This window comes from Leucopleurus acutus (genome assembly GCF_964270905.1).
Source record: "Leucopleurus acutus genome assembly, chromosome: 1".
In the NCBI taxonomy this organism is placed as follows: Eukaryota; Metazoa; Chordata; class Mammalia; order Artiodactyla; family Delphinidae; genus Leucopleurus; species Leucopleurus acutus.
The window spans coordinates 65530772-65553478 of NC_139142.1; the positions used below are offsets into that span (position 1 = coordinate 65530772).

The window sequence follows — 22707 nt, forward strand, 5'->3', positions numbered from 1 at the left end:
GTTTGGCTTGAGGCGACCCAACGCTGGAGGCTACCCAACTCTTTGGTGGGGCTAATGGCAGACTCTGGGAGGGCTCATGCCAAGGAGTACTTCCCAGAACTTCCATTGCCAGTATCCTTGTCCTCACAGTGAGCCACAGCCACCCCCCGCCTCTGCAGGAGACCCTCCAACACTAGCAGGTAGGGCTGGTTCAGTCTCCTCTGGGGTCACTGCTCCTTCCCCTGGGTCCCAATGCACACACTACTTGGTGTATGCCCTCCAAGAGTGGAGTCTCTGTTTCCCCCAGTCCTGTAGAAGTCCTGTAATCAAATCCCACTATCCTTCAAAGTCTGATTCTCTAGGAATTCTTCCTCCTGTTGCCGGACCCCCAGGTTGGGAAGCCTGATGTGGGGCTCAGAACCTTCACTCCAGTGGGTGGACTTCTGTGGCATAAGTGTTCTCCAGTTTGTGAGTCACCCACCCAGCAGTTATGGGATTTTATTTTATTGTGATTGCGCCCCTCCTACCGTCTCACTGTGGCTTCTCCTTTGTCTTTGGATGTGGGGTATCTTTTTTGGTGAGTTCCAGTGTCTTCCTGTTGATGATTGTTCAGCTGTTAGTTGTGATTCCGGTGCTCTCGCAAGAGGGAGTTAGTGCACATCCTTCTACTCCACCACCTTGAACCAATCTCCGACAGCAATTTTTAAAATGATGGGAACAAGAGTCTCAAAATCTAGTCAGGCAAAATGTATGTTCCCAGGTGCTTGGAACAGTTCAGGGATCCTTTTTAACTGAAAAGGGAAGACAACACTATTTGTCTCCTAGATGCACAGAATAAGTTATATGAGCAAAAGAATGTGGTCCAGGACTTTCACATGTCCAAGATGAGCCTCCTCTCCCCAGGCATCAACCTCAAAATGCCTAAGTGCTATAAATTTCCAGCAGATCTTTCCATCCACAAGCTACCAAAGTAAGTAACTCAAAGCTGGGAGTCGAGTATCTCAAATCCCTCAAACAGAAGTAATGCTTCTCCCTGCTAAACTCTCAGCTACTCACCTTAAACTGACAGGAATCAAGGGTGACAAGCAAATGGAACTTCAAAGCTCCTATGAGGCCACCAGCCCTACTCAGCAAGGCTGAAGGGAGGTGGCAGCCAAATTGAGACAGCTCAGGCTTTTGAGCGCGATCGAGTGTCTGTTGTTAACTGAAGAGTACAGGCATGTGGTAGCTGCTCGTGTTGTGAAGCTCAGCTATCTTGGGCCAGAGCTGCCTGTCCTCTCAGCAGAGGAGGGTAGGCAGGGAGAGGTGGGCACCGGAAAGTGGGAAAACGGAGAGCCTGTCATCTCTTCACTTCAAGCAATGAGAAATGGAACACAGGTAGACACAGAAGGGCAAGCAAAAGAAACACAGCTGAATGTATTTTGGGAAATTTTCTGGTATGACTAAAAACTTTGTGAGAAGTATATTGTTTTTCTTATGATACAAATGAAAGCTATTTTAAAAAAAACGATATAAATACCTAAATATAGATGGCAGGAAGACATCTGTACTGAACTTTTGTTAGCCAGTCATATTATTAGTTTAATTCAGTCTGTTTTTATAAGTACTTAGAGTAATGACACAATAAGGAATGAGGAAAAAATTTCAGACCCTTCAAGGGCAGATTGTTATACTCCAATCCATTTTCCATTATGCCCATTGTTATTCTCTCATTTAAGCCATGGACTTATCCAGTTAATCTATGGCAAACTGACCCTCCCCCCATGGAATTTACAGTTGATTCTTGTCACTCTCCTATTTTAAGATAAAATCAAACCTTCAATGAGTCCCCTTTGCCCTCAGAGATAAGTTCAATCTATTAAAAGGACATTCAATCTCTTTTACCACCCAGCCCTAACCTGGAGGACACAACTTAGCCTCAGCCACACCAGATGGCTCACCCCACCTCCCTTACTTGCCCATAAAATTTCCTCCCATCTCCTCTCCTCCCCTCTTTATCCAACAAATCATATATGGCCTGTGAGGTCTACATTAAATTACCTCTCTGAGCCTTCCCTACTCTGAGGAAGAACCAATAAAACTTTGTTCTGTGCTCCAAACAGTACTTTGCTTATCCTACAAGAAGTTTACTGCTCAAAATTATATTACATTCATCATTTATGGGTCCAAAGATGACTACATTTATTCTATGGTCATCTCCCTTAAATTGCAAATCCCTAGAAGAAGCGAAACTCATTCATCATGTATTCCTAACACACAAACAACTGCCTGGCACTCGCAGGTGCTTAACATATATGAACTCATCATCACCATTTCCCCCATGTTTTCTCATTTATCAAATTGAATTAAGAATGTTGTTTTTCCAAGGCTATTTCTATGTGGTTGGTTAATGTTTGCCCAACATGACATGGTGCTACCTATGCAAATTTATCTCCCAAGTTTAAGCCAGGCCTTTATGCTTGGCTCTTTTTCCTAATTATCGCACAGATGTCTGGTGTCAGTTTGACTTTGCTTTCTCCTACTAGATACTCTGATTGGCTACAGATTTAAAAAAAAAAACTTCTGCTTTGTTTTCCTGCAATTGATTGCATATGATGTGGTACCATTTTGTGAATTAGGCATGGATAAAAACTATTTGGGAGATGACAGTTATCTTTTCGGAAGCAAACGGACATGAAACGTAATCTCTTGAGGGAGAAGTTGCTGTCATGCTCTGCTGCTTTACTCTTCAGCAGTCTAACTCTGAAGATAATATAAATTCTTTCAAAGGAAAAAATCTAAATAGTCCGCAAAGAACTATTTATGATGCTTCTACTTACATGTAATTTTTGGTGACTTTTGCTTCTTTAGCTAATAAAAATGGTGGTGAGGGAAACAACCTTAGTGTCCACCATCAGTTGAATGCGTAATCAAATTGTGCTATAACTATGCAATGGAATACTATTCAGCAATAAAAATGAATGAACAATTGGAACATACAACATCAAAATAAGTATGCTGGGTGAAAGAAACCAGACCAAAGAAGAAAAAAATAGAGAGAGAAAGAGAACATGTTGTTTGATTCCATTTATGCAAAATTCTAGAAAGTACAATCTAACAGTGACGGAAAGTAGACCCTTGATTACTTAGGGATGAAGGAAAGGCTGAGAGGGAAGGGAGGGAGCAATTACAAAGCGTCATGAAGAGGCTTTTGGAGGTGATGGATATGTTCACCACCTTGACTGTGGTGACGGTTTCATGGGTGTATACGTTTGTCAATTTGTCAAAACTTGCAAAATTGTTTACGTTAAGTATATACAATTTAGTATGCCAATTATACCTCAATGAAGCTGTTAAAAAAGTGGACAGAGGTGAAGAAGAAGGGAATCCATTCAAGAACATATGTATACAATGCTATTTTAAAAGTGGTTTTCAAAGAGCAATGTTCAATATGCTCAATACTTGCAAAATTCAAACATTTTCCTGCAAATGTCATTTTCTAAAAAGATAGGAATTGTATTTTTGAAGGAGCAGCCAGGTTGCAAGCAGATGATTAATTATCATGGAAAATCATTGATGTATCATCGCAATTTCACAGTATTTCTTACAGTTAGAATAAAGCTCCTTCATATCTCTCATAAAGGTATTGTGAAGGTTTAATTGATTTGTGTTGGTGAAAACCCTTGGTTACTGTTATGGAAAAGACTTGAATTAAGTATCAAAATATAAATGTACAAATTTTGCTATTGTTTATTTGCTTTTGTTTATAATAAATATTGCAGGGTGCCAACTATTCTAACACATTATTAACTCAGGGGAGAAACCAGACTCAGAGGCTTGTACATCTGTTGGTTTAATGTTTAAATTATAGACTCGATAGAGATGTTTAGTGAAACTCATGTACCTAAGTCTACATACTAGATAATCTTGCAAATAAATACCTCTTGCCCACTCATTAAGGAGCAGTAATGACTTATGCAGTGTGAACTAAGAAATATAAATCTCTAGACTTAGTTGTATACTTTCTTTATGGAAAGGTAGGTATTTTTTGCCTTCTTTGGAGAAGAATAACTTAATATTAACTCAGCACCACAGTAAGGAAATACAATAAAAAATATAAATGACAATATTGCTCAGGAGATATGTAGAGAGACATTGTGCTCAGATAGACAGTAACTCAGAGTTTGTTTGAAAGATGTTTAAACAACAGGCTGTATCTAGACTAGCAGACACAGCATGAAGTAAAACAGTGACTCAATAATTGTCTTTAAGTATCATTCAATGGCAATCCACACACAGTAGGTCTTCAGTAACTGTTAAACAGTATTATTCATAATTTCAGCCCCTGAGATTGTGAGTTAACAACAGTGAACAAATCTGGAGATTACAGTCCCTCACTATTCACAAAGCAGAGGTAAGGATGTTCCCATGTTATCTCTAGCCCAACTAATACAGACATGATGGTGGAGAAAATTCATTCCAGAAAGTGTTGACCATTAGGCGGGAACAAGGTTATTCTTTAAGAGATAAACATTTTAAGAAGGGCTGTTTGTTGTGGATCTGAGGTAGAGATCCACAGCAAAGGGGATAATGATTTTCACATTCTGGCCGAGAATGCCATTATGAGGCAGGTACTGGATACTTGCCATTCATTACGTCTGTAAAGAGTTCCACAATTTACAGGACTAGAATACAGTCATCACAAGCCACATGTGGCAATTTAAATGCAAACATAAGTTAATTACAGTTAGAAAATTCATTTCCTCAGTTGCTCTAGCCACATTTCAAGTGCTCAGTAGATAGCTGTGGTTAGTTATTGCACATTGGATGTTCAATATAGAATATTCCATCATCACAGAAAGTTCTAATGGATAGTGTTGGGCTAGAATGAGACAGAGGCCAACACAGGGATGCTAAGTAAAGAATTGTGTAGTACGGATTTGAGACCAGGAGTGCACGTTGGTTACAAAGAGGTTGTGTCACTCAACTCCCAAAGAGAGGAGAGACCTTCGTTCATATTCTCCTAGCCTGGCTTTCATTTCAATAAATAGTCTGGTGTTAAAGTGCCCTTTGTGTCCCCATGCCCTCTGGGACCTCAAAAACAAAATGTGTGTTTTCCATAAAATATTAAATCAAGAGAAATTAAGACAGCACACTTAATGTGAAATAAAGTTCATATACTCCTGTTTAAACACAGATTAGAATTTCTGTCAGAACAATGCCAGTGAAAAGTTGACATTCTAATTAATACAATTTACTTTATAAAGCATTGAATATCTTTATCTTGCTATTATGAAATGCCCTCTTAAAAAAAAAAAAAATCAAGGCTCTACTCAACAGGGAATTGAATGCTAAGGGCAGTATTTAAAAACCCACGTACAAGAGAGGTGGTTAGGGTCACTGGCGTTTTTACATACCATCAACCCAGGTCTCTAAAAACAGAAGCATCCTCTACCAGTTTTGTGATTTTTTTTTATCTTTCACAAGACCATCTGCATGCAGCAATAGGATTTTGAGGCTGTTTTTCTTGCAATGATATAAAATACACTGCAAAACACAAGCAGCAAAAAACTAAAACATCCTCTCTGTCTTCCCCCTCTTCTCTCCTTCTCTCTTCTCCCTCTCTCTCCTTCTCTCATTTAATATCACAGGGAACCGTTCTGGAACCCTGTGAACTAACATACATGCAGGACTCCCACACACTGTTTACTCAATCCAAATTCTGAGTATGTAAGAGGGGCAGAAAATCAGTCCCACAGTTGGGTACCCAAGAATTCGTGTTCATTGCCTTTGTCGATTTTATGCTATCAGTGAAAGGAATAAAGATGAGATCCTTAAAGCTTGAATTTTCATTTCCTATGACAACGTGCTTTTTCTTCATGCTTTATCACACTCGACTACTTGGTTTCCACCCCTTCATAATTGATATCGGCCATTTGAAGCATTCAGTAAAAACCTCATGAGGTTCATCAAATGTCCCCCAGTCTATAATTCTTGCTTCTAACATATTCAGAAGCATATTCATCCAAGTGTTTTCTACTTCCTCTCCATGGATTTCCCTGTGCACAGGGACCAGTGTAATGACAGTTGTATTAATTATATGCTGAAAAACCCACATAGCAGCAAAAATGATGGAGATCATCGTTTTAAATATTTTATTAAAATAACCCAATGTAGAACAGATAAAGTAGACTCTCTTGATAATGAGAGGTTCATTAATTTTACAAGAATCCTAGAAAACTTAGAATGGTCATCAAAATTACCTCTTTCATTTTTTCTTTTTAAGAAGAGGAAAACCTTCAATTGTCACTTTAGAGAGCAAAGGTCTAGTAAAATTTTCTAAGTTATATTTTTAAATAATTACTTACCTTTACGGAAAAAGCTTTGAAAAAATAGCTTGAAATATGGAGGATTTAGATTTCATAGCATTACTTGAAATGCCTGTAAATTTTCAGCTTCTGCAATTTACCCCATTAAAACTTGGTTTATTAGCATATAATGACTTCTGATAAGTAAAACTGATATTCTCCATAAACAAACAAGTAGCACATTAAAATCCTTCCCTAACTAACAGCAAGAGCAGCATAATCTTGCCTACCAAGTGCGTCTCCAGGTACAGTTTAAGGCCATCCGTCTCTGCTTTGGGAGGTGTCCAATTCTCAGTGGTTTCCATGGCTTCGTTTAACCATTGAATAAATTCATCCAGCTTGTTTACAAACCCCTTGTGACAGAAAAGAGGAAAAAAGGACAAGAAAAGCATGTTAACTGGTTATTTTTTAAAGCCAATCTTAAAAATTCCAAACCTTGTCGATGGTAAAATTGATACCATTGCACTCCCATCCTATTTCCACGTTGTACAACAAAATTCCCACCATTCTTGCCACTGAAATCTATTAAAATGGAAAGAAACTGTCCATGACTCCCTCTTAGTTTTTTCCTAGGAACACTTTTTTTTGAGGAATTTGGATTGGACTGCAGGGTGCCATTGGAAAGGTGACCTCAAATCATCAAAACATTTCTGGGTGTCTGGCAAGCGCCCCCTCACCAAAAAATCAGGTCAGGTCTGCTAGGAACACTCATTGGCTTTGGGGGATAAAAGTACTCCTATAAAGATGGTGTTCTTTACTCAGAAGCCCATGGAGTTGAGGTGTCTTAACTGAACTAGAAATCTATTTTTAAATTACAAAAGTGTTTAAATGGACTTGGATGAGTGATGAGTTCTACTAACAGCCCAAGTGTCTGTTACTGAATCTGGGTTCTAAGAAGCAAGGAAAGGTAAAGGACCAATGAACAAATGTAAACGCCTAACTCTGGGTGTGTCCTGGACATAAAAAAATATTCTTGGTTAAGAAGCACAATTCACAACAATCTTGCAAGTTTTCAAATAGTGGTTATAAAAATTTATTGACCATTTAAAAGAACACATCTGTGGAAACTGAAAATATTTTGAAAAAATGAAAGCCCAGCTGTGAACCTTAGGGGAAGGAAACGGGGCTGGGCACCTGCTTGCCATGGCTGGGTAAACAGCACCACCTGGAGGTCGAAAGGAGAAACGACAGGCTCCTACATGTAAACTCATTGAGATGGCTTGAGAACTATTTCCCTATTGAACTTAACCCATTTTTCAGATTTACCTTTTGATTAATTTTGATTAATATTTTAATGCTCAACTTGTGAGTTAACTTGTAATAAAAAGCTAGACACTCCTCTATCAGGGGGAATCTTAGCTTTCCACCTCCCCTCCTGCTTACATGTGTAGCCACAAAAATATAAACAGAAATCATGAAAGCAAATGAAACAGTAGTCCATCCGATTCTTGATACCTTTGTCACCTGCTATTTCTCCACCTCTCCCAGCCCCTTTCTGTGTGTACTGTCACCAGTGTTCTGTGTAGTGGACAGTGTACTGACTACTATCCCAATATCATGAGACGGTTATTCTTAGAGAAACCAAGTAGTCTCCACTCTATATACCGAACTATGCAATGTGCAGGAGAATTCACACTTGGATGCAGACAACGAATATTTGATGCTCATTTTCAGAAGCTCTGCTAAAGGCTTTGTGGTGTGAATGAAGGAAAATGAGGCTGACATAAGTAACAACATAGGAAAATGAGAAAAAAATACAAAATTTTACTTATTTTGTAATATAAATCAAATCCTAGTACAAGAGATATATTGGTCACTCGTTCATTCTTTTAACAAATATTTATTAAGCACCTACTCTGTGTAAAGCACACTGTTGGACATTACTGGGAATAAAATGATAAATATCACTGAAGTAAAAGTTTCAGCTGAAATAAAGCATGTCTAAGCACTGGCCTACTGAATTCAGGTAATTTTAATCATTAGAAAAAGTTTTACAAGCAATAAAGAGTTGGGACACGCTCCCGGATTTTCCTGTGAAATGTACTCTGTCCATATCAGAATTGTCTATACCCAAATTTGTTTCTATTTTTAGTATTTGACCTGTCTGTTTCTCTAATATTCTGAGTTCCCATGTACTTACCTGGAGAGTCAAAGACAACTCTAAAAATCACACTTTCTTCACGGCACAATCCAGTGTTGCATTACATAAAAAGCACATTTGACACACGTTCGACTCACTGCTACAGGCTGAATTACAAACCTTTGAAAGGCCACATTTTAGCCTTCGTCATTCAGACTCCTGTATCTCATCTGTTCAGTCTCTCTCTTGTCACTTTCTACCACTGGTGTCCTTCTTGTCCCTTTTTGCCCCTCTTCCATTACCTTTCTCTGACTCCCTGCAGAGCTCTCCAGGGGCACACTGAGGGTGACCAGTCCACAGGTCCCAGTCCTCTTGGGCTACCCCCTTAATTGTTTCCTCCTCGGTGGGCCCCTTGCCATAGTCATATTTGATACATGTTCTGAGAGCCTGATGATTGGAGCCAAGCCAGGATTCAACCCCTGGAAGAAATCTTGGTCATCCAACGTGGGAGAAAATGGAACAGCCGTTAGCCTGTTACTACCATCAGTGGACAGCACACTTCCCACTTCCAAATCATTTGCTGGAGGAATCAAATCATTTGCATTTTGAAAGTTCCTTAATGAGGTGCTTTTAAAAAATCTTACTCTTAAACTTTCTAGAGCATCAATCTCTTTAAAGACTAAGAAGCACAGTGCAAGTGTATGTAAAGGTACACTTTCAGGTTTGTGAAAAATAATTTGCTAGAGCCCTCAGCTGATTAACATACATTTGAAGATTATATTTGCAAGGAAAATATAAGGTTAGTCTTGCAAACAGCTACACTCTCATAACAGGTTAAGTACCCATTACTGAACCCTCCTGCGCTATCGGTGGGAATGTAAACTGGTGCAGCCATTATGGAAACCAGTAGGGAGGTCCCTTTAAAAACTAAAAAAAGAGCTAAAAATACCAATATGATCCAGCAATCCCACTCCTGGGCATATATCCAAAAAAAAAAAAAAAAAAGAGAACTCTAATTCGAAAAGATGCATGCACCCCAATGCTCATAGCAGCATTATTTACAAAGACATGGAAGCAACCTAAGTGTCCAACGACAGATGAATGGATAAGGAAGTGGTATATACACACACACACACACACACACACACACACACACACACACACACACACACACAATGGAATACTACTCAGCCACGAAAAAGAATGAAATATTGCCATTTGCAGCAACATGGATGGACCTAGAGATAATCATAGTAAGTGAAGTAAACCAGACAAGGACAAATATTATATCACTTATATATGGAATCTAAAAAATAGCACAAATGAATCTATGTACAAAACAAACAGATTCACAGACATAGGAAACAAACTTATAGTTACCAAAGGGGAAAGGGGGGGAGGCATAAATTGGGGGGGAGGGATAACTTAGGAGTACAGGATTAACAGATGCACAGTACCATATATAAAATAAACAATAAGGATTTACTGTATAGCACAAGGAACTATATTCAATATCCGGTAATATCCTATAATGGAAAATAATCTGAAAAAAAATATACGTATCTGAATCACTTTGTTGTACACCTGAAACTAACACAACGTTGTAAATCAACTATGCTTCCATTTAAAGAAGAATGCTCATTATTTCTTTTATTTTCCTAACTAGTTCTCTTCTATGACAAACCTAGTCTGGTTAACTAGAAACTGTGTGGGTGATTACTGTTGCCCTTTGACAAAGCTGTCATGTGCAGCTGGGACAAAAAGGAGGGTCTTCCTTGTATCAGACATGGGACCAGGAAACAGTGACATAGTAGGAAACAAGACATGGTCCCCGCCTTACGGAGTTAAAAGCCCAGGGGTAATTTTTTTATAGAATTACATGATTTTTAGAACAAATTGAAATTGAAAACTATTTCTCTAAAAGGAGAAGTATACAACAGGAAGTAGACACTTGTCAACACAATTCTGTGAAGTGGTGCTGATTATGGTCATTTTACAGATGAGAAAACTGAGGGTCAAAGAAGGTGACTAGCCCACTGGCAGGGTTGGGACCTGAACCCATATCGCATTCCAAAGTCTATTCCTCTCAGGGTACCACGGTGCCCTCTAGAAACAGCACTCCTAGAGACACATTATCTGACCCAGATGAGGGTGAAGAAACATTTCTTGCCACTCCCACATTCTTACCCCTGAGATAAAACTCTCTACGTTCTAAGTCCTTCTCCCTTCACATTCACTATTTTCTGTTAATTTTTCTGAAAGGGGATGGGTGATGAGGTTAGACACAACAAAAAACTTTTTTTTTAAAGCAAGCAAAAATCACTGTAAATTTCATTTCTAATTTATAGAAAATTTAAACCAAAACTTTAAGGCAATTACATGCTAAAGTGAGCCCATTCTAACAGTGCCTTAATTACAGATGAGTCTGACTCAGTTTAATCACAGAGGAGATGGCCCCTGGTTCATCAACTATCAGGAGATAGTTTAGCCAATGGGCTCAACTGCTAATGTCCTCTCAGTATTTGTTGTTTGGATGTGTGTGTGAACATGTGTGTGTTCACCCCCAGAAGGATGTACATTTCTCAGTGGACAGAGAAATCAAGTGTGAAATCTGACCTAGTCCAGATCAAGTCAGCTGTCTTCAGAGAGGGATCTGCTGAAAATGATCAGGAAGTGAACTATTTTCACTGTATTTTTGAAAATAAAAAAGGGCAGCCTCTGCTGTTGAACTTTTTAAACCATTCAAAACAAGTATTTACCCCTTTCTTAGTATTCCAAGATTAAAGGATTCAGTGAATGACCTCATCTGAACAATGCTAGCTGAAACAATAAGTAATCCTCATACAACATTCACTATGTGCCAGGTATTGGGCACATGGCATTGGGCATGTCTCCTTACTTCTCAGGGCCTCAGTCTTCTCATCTGTAAAATGGGGTGACAGTAGTACCCACCTCACAGGGTCTTTAAGAGACTCAAATGATCTAGTTGGGCCAGCTGATCTAATAATTTGTCTAAGTTCCTGGCAGAAATTAGAACTTGAAAAACATTTAAATGAGGATTAATTGTGGCAGCAGAAGAGGGTATAGTAAAAGAGAAAAAAAACATGCTTATCATCAACCAGTGTGGATAATGATAAGAGAATAGCTGCTACAACCAGATGAAAATGAATTTGATTCCAGGCTCCATCCACCTCTTACTAACAGTATAAACTAAATGAGCTACTTGATGTCTCTGAACTTCAGTTTCTTCATCTATAAGACAGGGACAGGGATATCCATTTGGGGTTTATGTGAGGATTTCAAGAGAAATTATATTTTAAAGCCTGGCTTGATAAATGATTTTTAAAAAACATTCCTAATTAACAGGTTCCAATTTGATCTTTTATGTCATTCACTCAAAACTTTTGGTTATTCTCTAAGCATACAGCACTCTGCTAGGTGTCCAGGAAAGATGGAGAGAAAAGTCTTCTCACAGCCACGATATGAGAGGTGGCACCAACCACTCTGGGGGTGCAGAGGAGGGAGTCACGACTTCTGTCTCAGATCATCACATGAGGCGGTGTGGCAGGGGCAGCATCTGAACCTGCAGGTTAGCAAAGATTTCCCTACCTCCTTATTCCACCAGCAAGTCCGAAGGGGATCACATTTCTCTATTACACAACTACAAGTTTAAGAATAATCTGGCTTAATTTTTCAAAACAGGACCCATGCTTTGGAGCCAGTCTTTACATTCGTAATGGTTGCCAATGAGTAATCGCAATCCTCTCACCCTACCCACAAGGAAGCTTAATTTAGGCTCTGACAGCTGGTAAAATTAGAACTCCCCTTAGAAGCAAACTTATGCATTGAGATTTTATATGTACATCTACCAACATATATATTTCATCTTCCATTTTTGCTTAATTCTTATACACCGAATTCCTATATGAAATGACTAATAAAGCTTTTTACACAATAGCACTCAAGTGTAATGCACCTTTCCTAACCGCATATCAGTGTACTTACTGTGCCGCCAAGACACAGAGGCTCAAGGTAAGCTCAAAGCGAGTTAAAAGTGGTACTTTGGACTCAACCAACTCACACATCTACCCACATCCTTACCTATAAAATGCAACGCAGTACCAGTAATTGACAGAAGGGAGGGTATGGTGTGTACTCTTAGAAGAAAGACTGAAGACAAGATGAAATGGTTTAAGGCAGTTTTAACCCTGTTGCCACAAGAAAACTCAAATACTGAAATGTTTTATGAAATATTTAGCTTCTCTTCTAAAGGTTGAATGGAATGTCTTTAGAATTTTAAAATATTTCTGATAAAATTATCCCAGAATAAAGGCTGTCAGTTGGAAAGAGAGAATAAAAAGGGCATCGAGTGGTATTATCTAAAACTGACCAGGTGGGAAGTTTTATTCTGAACTCAGTATCATGTGGAAGGGATAAATTGAGCTGAATCCCCAATTTCGTCAAACACTAATGACAGTGGTTTCAGCTGGGAAAAGAAGAGCCCAGAAAGATCCCAGACTCTCATAATGGGAAAGGGTTTCCTCCAACAAATCCAGAGGCTTTGACTTCAGTTGCTCCCTATTGATTTCTAAGAAGAAATAATCAACAATTTTAAGGGAAGAACAAGTTTGGAATGCATATCATCAAAGTCTAATAAAAATAGGAATGAATAAAAGAATTGGGAATAAACTGGAACTAATAATAATATTAACTGAGTACCAATGATATGCCAGGCACTTATTTTATACTTACAACTACTCTATGCTGTAAGATTCCCACGCTCTCCATTTTACAGAGGAGAAACCTGAAGGGCAGACAAGCTCGAATACTTAACGGCTGTCAGCAGTGAAGCTGGGGATTCTCCCACACAGCTTTGCTCACTGGCTCTGTGTAAGACCTTGTTTCAAGCACCCCCAATCCTCCAGAGGCACTGGATGAGCATATCAGATCATCTTTATCTGCCTCTAAATCCCAAACAAGGATCTAAGATGCTCACACTTTAGAGTTTAGGATTATGATCATTTAATAGTTTACTTATAGGTATTTTCTATCCAGTATTATAAATAACAGTACTAAACATCTGGGTGCTGACTATCTACCAACTATTCTTCTGATAATTTATGTAGTCCCTTAATCTGCATAAATTTCTCTACTGTACAGAGGAAGAGGCTGAGCATAGAAGAGTTATACAATTTACTCAAGGTCATAAAGCCATTAAATAGCTCTTAAGTAGTTTTGCTCCAGGGCTCAAGCTCTGAACTGCTACACCACACCATCTTTCTCAGCAGACTCACCCTGAGGTTCACAGAGAAAAACAAAGGACAGAAACATCCACTGTTGTCCATTCTTACTTCCCAAGCCTCTGTGAGAAGCACAGCCTGTGCCACACGACTTCCACGTTCCCATCACTGCCGCCTGTGTTTTAGGTAATTCTCCCTACTCTGCGCTCTCTTCCATCCTCCTTTTCTCCTTTCTTTCTTGACTACTGTTCTCTTTTGCCTTTTCCTTCTCTTTCCTCTCCCCCTAGTCCCTTCACTCCCTTGTTCTTCCCTCCTCTCTCCTTTCTTTCACTCCCCTCCCTTCCTCTCCTCTTCCTTCTCTCTTTTTTCTATAGCTCAAAGTCTCCCCCAACAATTGATTATTGGAGCGAATCAATCACTTTTAACAAACAACATTTCCTCACATGTCCATACAGTTTCAATGAAAAGGGCTGTCTCCTTGACACTGAAGTACAGAGCTGAAATGTTGTTATAATCTTGTGTTTAGATATAAATACTTTCCTGATTAGTAAAACCTCCTTGTAAATCTAATAACTGGAAAAAGAATGCATGTAGCAAGATGGGAGTGTTTGTAGATACTAAAATTATTAAAAAGATTACTTGTGATTGTTGAGTCTTATTTATCTAAATATTCTAAATTTTCTCTAGGGGACATACAGTTCTTCAGTAATAACAAAGTTATACTTTTAGAAAAAAATGGAACTCAATGCGGAGAGTTTATCACATTGAATGAGCAAAAAAATAACCAACTTCCTACCAGAGAAGTTCAGGGTGGTGAGTCAGTAAAGGGTAACAACTCAGCTACTGCACTCTCATTGGAACCAAGAAGATAGAAAACAGCATTTACTAAATACATCTGCTTGAAAAGGAGAAGCATTCCCATGCAGATTAGAAGCACAGACCTGATCTTCAAAAGGCCCTTACATCCCATCTAGTTCAATGCCCCCATCTTACAGGTGAGGAAACCGAGGTTCAGAAAGGTTAACTACTTGATTGGTAACAGGCAGCCAGTTGGTAGCTGAGGCAGAAGAATGCAGGTGCTGTGTCCTTAAGTATAGAACTCTAATTGTTCACTTTAAAGTTTTTGTGGACATCTTTTGAACAAAATTTCTAGAGTTCAAAAAAGAGGACAGAATTAGAGTTTTAAAGAATAATGTAAAATTCCAGAGTACTGTTGGTTTACCTAATTGGGTATAGTATCTAGATTGGGTGGCACTGGACCAGCTGAAAAAGAATAGAGGGCACTGAGAGGAACAGAGAACATTCTTGGCAGATAAAATCCAGTAGAGAACAGTTCATTCTGAGAAATCTAAGTAGCTGATGGCTAACGCTCTGGAGGCAAATAGGGAAACTGAGAAATGAGGTTGGAGAGTCTGGCCAAGAGCCAGGCATCTACACCTCGCTCCGGAGTTAGGACTTTATCCTAAGAACGATGGGGGTGGTCACTGCAGGTCTGAAGCAGAAGAGAGGGAGAATCTGATTAGCATCTGAGAAGACTTGCTCTGACTGCAGTGTGGAGAGTGGATTGCCAGGTGTTAGGCTGAGATCAGAAAAGCCAGTAAAAAGGCTGCTACACTACTGCATGAAAAAGTTGGTGAGGGCTAGACTGAGTAGCAGCAGTGGACATGGAGAGAACATGCAAGACTGCAGAGAGAGACAGAAGTTAAAGTGGACAGGACCAGTTGAATGTGATGGATTCAAAAACTTGAGAAATTTGTTACAATCTGAGATGACTGCCAGCTTTCAATTTTCGTTGGAGGTACTATTCTCTGAAAGAAGCAATAAGATATTCAGAAGGAAGAAGTAATTTGCAGGTATATGATAAACATGGTATTAGATACCATGAGTTTGGCTTCTGAGGTGTGGAGCAAGATCCAGGTTGGAGAAAGCAACATACAGGTGGTGCTGGAGACCATGGGCATGGAGAGAACCTAGGAACAGTGTGTAGGGGCCTATCTGCTGTGTCTTCTACGGATTGAGGCCCCACAGTGCAATGCACTCAATTTTATTCATTCACCCCAGTCCCTCATTCTGTGTCTGTCTCAGTGGTTCTCGACACTGGCTGTGTCCCTAAATTAAACTGTGAAACATACACCAAATTCAGAGAAGGGAAATCTGCTTCAAAGTCCATCAGGGCAACAAAGATAAAAAGCCAACAGCTGAGGCACACTAGGAACACATTCATGTTGATCTTGAAAAAAAAAAAAAAAAGTACTTGCTGCCCCTTTGTGACAAGCTTTTTGCAAAATCTGGTATAACCAGAAAATAGGATGTGCTAATAGGAAGCACTCCTGAGAGAGGCATGTTCTAGCTGTAAAATGAAGGAATTAAGGTGGACAATTTCTCATGCCTTTCTTACTGTTACCATCTGTGGTTCTGGCATATAGAGCCTCCTTCAAAGCCAGGGATGTTCAGATGATTTACCTGTTCTCTTTTAGTTACACAGGGAACTGATCTTTGGTGACTTCCACATACCTTCCCAATGTCTTCTACTCCTCTCACCATATCTGTCCTTCAAGACGCAGCTTCAATGCTCATCTCCCAGCAAATGATCCCAACCTAGTGCTACCTTTTCAACACACTTGCTTAATTTTTCCAGGGGTCAGGGGTCTCAGGGGCAATTGTAAACTTATTGTAGTCCCTTCCTTTTTCTTCCCATAATACGCTGTAATGAGATTCCTCTGGTTAGAGTGCTGTGGGAACTACTATTTATAAGTACATAATTATAAATACATATTATAAATATGTATAAATACAAATTATACATAAATAAGTACATATTATTTATAAGTTGTTGTGTGACATTATAAACTAGAAGGTTGTTTGTGTTTATCTGAACACACATTCATAGCATAAATTCCCCTACATAAACTTTCTAAGATGTCAGAGAAGTGCATTAACTAAAATTATTGGGCCAGTTAGAGGATTAAATTATCTCTAACACAACATAAGAATCATCTGTCAAGGCAGAAGGCCCAGAGTCTCACAGGGAAGAGGGATGCAGGAGTCTAGGGTGACTATCACAGGTCCCAGGAAGGAGGACAGGCGGCCTTAACCATTGTGGGTTGGGGGTGAGTAGGAGGTTGAAGCTTCATAATGACCAAGATGCCTGAAGGTAGGAGGAGAAAATAGGGTGGTAGCATTTGATCCCAAAAGGCCAGAGCCATCTACATACAAAGAGCTGCTGAGGCCTCACCCCTCCCCTCCCATAATAGTAATAATAACAACCACAAGAGCTAACATTTATTGAATGTTTACTACATGCCAGGTACTATTCTAAGCTCTTTACACATTTAATGGTCCAAAAAAAAAAAAAAACTCTATGTGGAAGATACACTTTTAACCCTATTTTGCAAGGGAGGAAACTGGGGCGAGAGAGATCAAGTCACTTGCTCAAGGTAACATAGGTGATAATACACAGAACCTCATTTACCTGACAGATGGAAAGCACCTGGGCCTCAGCATACAGGCAGCACCTTTCCTGGGTAAAGTTGCTTATTCACCATGCAAATCTCAGGCCAATCATCTTTATAGAATGAGATCAAGAGGCTCAGACATGATCTGACATCATGAGTGAGCCGGACACAGAACCCACACTCTTGGAACGATCTGCCCCCATACTGTCAGAACAGAGCACAAACAGCAGTGCTGACAGTTAATTTTAAGACATCACAACGGCAAATCTGCCAAGATGAATGTTTCCAATCTGCTCCATTTAGCTGACCTTACTTGCTATAAATTCGGGCTAATTCATATCTAATTCTTACTGGGTTACTCACTTGTGTGCTGTTCACCATTGTCCCTGATCTCTTGGCATCTAGCAAACACTAGCCAGGCCCCAAATTCCTCTAGGATGTCTGGTTCTTCTCACATTACAGTGCTGGGAATGCAGCATGAATAGTTGCATACCTCCAGGCTCACTAATGCCATAGCCTCACACTCACTTACCACTACGGTCTTCTAAGGGAGATTCACCCAGAATTCCATGGAACAGAAAGAAATTCCATGTTGAAGTGATATGTTCCAGTGAATATTTTGCAGAGAACTGGCTGCATCTCTTAGTTATGCCTCTTAGTCTCTTATAAAATTTCAGAACTGAGAGGTATCTTAACAGGTCAGCTAATTCAATTTCTTTACTAATGTTTATTTTTCGAAACTGAAGCTTGGGAGTTAAGTTTCCAAGGTCACAGTGCTACATAGGGGCAGAATTAAGATTCTTATTCTAGTTCTTTCTATTATTGTTGATGCTATGCCCTGAATTCATAGGAAAAGTCACAATAATGATAAGACTAGTATTTATGTAGCCTTTAGAGTTGACAATGAACTGTTGTTGCTCTTTGTAATTTCATACAATAATCTGTGCAATGGCGTAACAAACATAATTAATATCCCATTTTAAAGACTAGGAGATTTAAACAGTAAACTTTCAGCAACTTATTCAAGTTTTCATAATTAAACAGTAGGGGGCTGTGAATTGAGTCCAAAGTTACTGCTTTTAAGTCTTGTACCCTCAAGTAAATTACTAACTTCTCTATGTATAATATCTGTGTCCTCATTGGCAAAATGAGGATATAATAAAAGTGTCTTCATCAAAGAAGGACTTTTTTTTTCTTGAGAATTAAATGTGTTAAATGAATAAAACTCTTAGCATCTTGCCTGACATGTTATAAGTAGGCAATATATGTCAAGGTTTTGTTTGTTTTTTTAATTGCTACCTTTATAAAACATCCTACTGCTAATACAGAGTCATTACTTTAGGCTTAAGGATAGAGAAGAATTCACTAATATCCTAATAATAATTTTAGTTGAATTTAAAAATACAACACTGAATTTATTCTTCTTTTGATTTTCATCATCATAGAAATATTTGCTGTCAAATGCAGTTAGGAACTTTCATCATCTTGACACAACAAAATGTAATTTAATCATAACTTTTTCACACCAAGAAAATAACAAAGAACTATTTTCATCTTAATGTTTAAAACTGCAAACAAAAAACTGCACCTTCCGTATACATTTCAGAAGTTAAAAACGAGACGCACTGACTGGATGCAGCCTCACGGTGGTGCTAAATCATCATTGATAAAGGCTCGAGACCCAGCTAAGGCTCTGCAGAAACCAAACTGACGCAGGATTGAAACATTCCTACTGGGTTAACCAGGAAGATATTTGCTTTGGATCCCTATGGTTCTTCTCCAGCAGCCTTGAGCAATGACCTTGACATACTCCCAACAAATCCATTAGTAATGTTAATTCATTACTGGCATTGCAACAAATAAATTATACACAAATATATACAATATTACCCTTAAAAAGAACCGTGCAGCTTTATATTTTAATGTTATTAATTGAGAATTCTCAACTTGGATTTGGCCACAGCATTTGCATATAAGATAACATTTACCTTTGCTCCGTTCATCAACTGATGATGAATTTCTTCATCATCAGTTTCTTCTATCTTAATTTCTTATGTCCCTTGGAACCATTTATTAAAGTCCTTACATCTCCCTGCCCCAAACCTCAGCTTGAAATCTCAACTCTTTTGACCCCCTTCCTCCACTATCTCATTTTTTAAAAGCCACAAAATTGTACTGATTTCTCTTTTATAACATCTCCCACCTCTGTTTCTTTATTTTCCTTAGTTGGCTTCCAAAACCACAGTTCAGACCCTTTTAGCAATAACCTTCAAAATTAGTCTTAGAGCATTAGCTACCAACCTTGACTGTATGTCAGAAATGCATGAAGGAGCTTTAAAAAATACCTATTCCTCAAGAGTCTGATTTAATAGCTCTGGGTGGAGGCTGAAATTGGAATTTTTTTTTCAAAGCACCCCGGTGATTATAACGTGCAGTCACAATCAAGAACCACTTCACTGGAGCTGTATCCAGCACACCAGGGCCAGATTAACCTTAAACTACCAAACATCTGAGCCAAAAATTTTAACTAATGTCTCCTCTTCAGAAAGATTGCAAATTAGTGACTTGAAGGCTAAACCTATCCTATGGATGTGTTTTATTTGGCCCGTTTTTAAATTGTTCAGACCCAAAATTAACAAATTGGGAGATGTCACATAAAACCCAGATTTGCTACTTCTTTTTAAAAATTGCAAGATCTTGCCACACAGGGCCCACACTCCCGTGCAACAATCACTTGGAACTGAGCAGTTTGCTGCCCTCTAGACATGGCACTTACCCTCCGTTAGTCTCTTTCACTCCCCACTTCCACCCGGCTGTATGACTCATTTATATTATCTGTCTGCCCCTTTTAGAGTCATTTTAGTTTGTAACTCCTGGTCTAAAGGAAAAAGTTCAATCTGAATGATACATTCACTCACTCACTTATTCATTGATTCATGCATTCATTAGACAGGTATTTATTTTGTGTCTGTGCTATGTAAACACTTGGAATTCAAAGTTCATATTTTGGTCCTTTCTTTCTAACTTTATATTCCCCTTCCCTTCAACTAACTCTATTCTAACCAGCAATTGGTTTAAGAGAACATCTCCCTCCTAAAGTTCATAGCCTAGAGGCTAATTTCCCAAACTCCTTTGCAGTTAGGTGATGCCATATGACAAAGCCTGGACCAATGGGATGTGAACGGAAGAAATGTGTACAACTTCCAAGTCCTGTCTGTGAGAAGAAAGCTGGGTGCTCTCCACGTTCCCCTTCTGGTGAGATGGAACACAGATACAGCATTTGTGCACCATAGTACGAGAGCAACAGGGGGAAAGCACCTGAATCCCTAGATGGCCTCTATCTTCCCTGGGTTGTCTGCCTACCTCTTGTTATGTAGCTGGGGATCTCTTTGTTTATAGCAGTTTAGCCTACACCCTTTACTATTTCCCAAATATACCTTAAATATTCTTGCCCTCAATCTTAGCTTATACCAAAGCTTCTGTCACTAACATTCTGCCTTCTCATCTCTCCTAAATTCTACTCATTATTCAAGGCCCAGCTCAAGTAGTCCACCTTCCGTGATGCTTGGTCTAGGTACACTTGTTATCTTCCTTCCTCTGCTCTCCCATTGTGTAACTTTCCACTTGAGACTTATCAAATATTATCTTATTTAATAAACAGAGCCTAGAATTATGTTGTCCTATCTCTTTCAAATTCTCAGTCCAGAATTTAAAACAAAATTTTAGATTGTGCGTAGCATAAAGAAGAATGTTCAGAGTTCCTACAGCATTCTGCTACTAACACCGCTTGTTGAATAATAATCTGTACTATCAATTCATGTTCAATTTGTGATCTTTTAGGACTCCTGAATCTTCCAATTTTAATTACAAAGCTGAGCCTTCCCAACTCTTTAAAAATGTAGCTTCTTCCTTGATATTTAAACTGAATTGTTTATTCTTGCATCTAAACAGTTCCTCAACCCTCTGGATACATATTTCTAAGACTAAGAAATGTACTGAGAAGATCAAGGGTTCAAGCTCAAATGGTGATGAAGAGCCAACTCACAGTCTCCTCTCATATTCAGAATCTGAGAATCTCTACGACAACATCAGAGGAAGAAAGTAGAAGATACTCTTGGGGAAGGAAATTAAAAGGGAAAATAGGTGCCAGAGAGTGAAAACTATATATTCCAGAAAAATAGTAAAGAAAAAGAATAGGAGAGAAGATATAAGGAAGAGAGAGAATTCAGATATAGGAGGAAGACTAGCAACTGTGAGGGAAAAGGTTAGCATAAGGGAAAGGCACATACAAAACGAAATGCCAGTGAAGAACAGTGGAATCCAATAACCTTAAAATGCTTCCTATCTGATAGGATGCTCTTAAGAGATCATTATAAACACCAAATGCAGACTACCACTCCACCAACTCTAGGAAAACTGCTATGTGGTTGGTATAAAAGAAACATCAAAGGCAGGTGAGAATTAAATTTACAGCAGACCTTGATTATAAGTTACTCTGGGGACAAATAAAGAAAAATACAGCTTTGTTTCAAATCAAGTAAAGAATGGCAGACAGGACTTTTTAAAAAGAGTGACTCCCAAGTGTTTTTCTAAAGACGAATCTTGTCTCTTGAAGTTGTGTCCTACCACACAAAGAAGCTAGGGGTGAGATCTTTAAAGCACGAGAGGTAATCACACTGAGAGAAAATACAAAATAACTCAAAGACTTAAACCTAAGACGTAAACTGTAAAACTCCTAAAAGAAAACATAAAATAAAAGCCTCATGACATGGGTCTTGGCAATGATTTCTTGGATATGACACCAAAAGCACAGCCAACAAAAGCAAAAAGAGACAAATGGGGCCACATCATCCTTTAAAAATTTTGTGCATCAAAGGGCCCAATCAACAGAGTGAAAAGGAATGGGAGAAAATGTTTGCAAATCAAATATATAATAAAAGGTTAAGATCCAGAATATAAAGAACTCCTACAACTCAACAACAAAAAAATCAAATAACCCAATTTAAAAAGTGGACAACATACTTGAATAGACATTCTTCCAAAGAGGATATACAAATGGCCAACAAGCATATGTAAAGATGTTCAACATCACTAATCATCAGAGAAACGCAAATCAAAATCATAATGAGATAATTCAAAAGAGTGATGTGCCACAATGTTCACTGCAGCTCTACTGACAATAGCCAGGACGTGGAAGCAACCTAAGTGTCCATCGACACACGAACGGATAAAGAAGATGTGGCACATACATACATACAATGGAACATTACTCAGCCATAAGAGGAAACGAAACTGAGTTATTTGTAGTGAGGTGGATGCACCTAGAGACTGTCATACAGAGTGAAGTGAGTCAGAAAGAGAAAAACAAATACCGTATGCTAACACATATATATGGAATCTAAAAAAGAAAGTGGTTCTGAAGAACCTAGGAGCAGGACAGGAATAAAGACGCAGACGTAGAGAATGGACTTGAGGACACGGGGAGGGGAAATGGTAAGCTGGGACGAAGTGAGAGAGTGGCATTGACATATGTACACTACCAAATCCAAATGTAAAACAGATAGCTAGTGGGAAGCAGCTGCATAGCACAGGGAGATCAGCTCCGT

The 22707-nt window shown here is 38.9% G+C and overlaps 1 protein-coding gene across 1 annotated transcript in view; it reads right to left on the minus strand.

Moving 5' to 3' along the window:
• The window catches only part of AKAP6 (A-kinase anchoring protein 6), a gene marked incomplete at its 3' end in the record, with an annotated part of 361949 nt that overhangs the window by 229968 nt on the left and 109274 nt on the right, over positions 1–22707 (minus strand). Inside the window, exon 4 of the mRNA XM_082853308.1 lies at positions 6557–6679. Coding sequence (XP_082709434.1) covers positions 6557–6679 — 123 coding nt within the window. The remainder of the gene's footprint in view (positions 1–6556; positions 6680–22707) is intronic.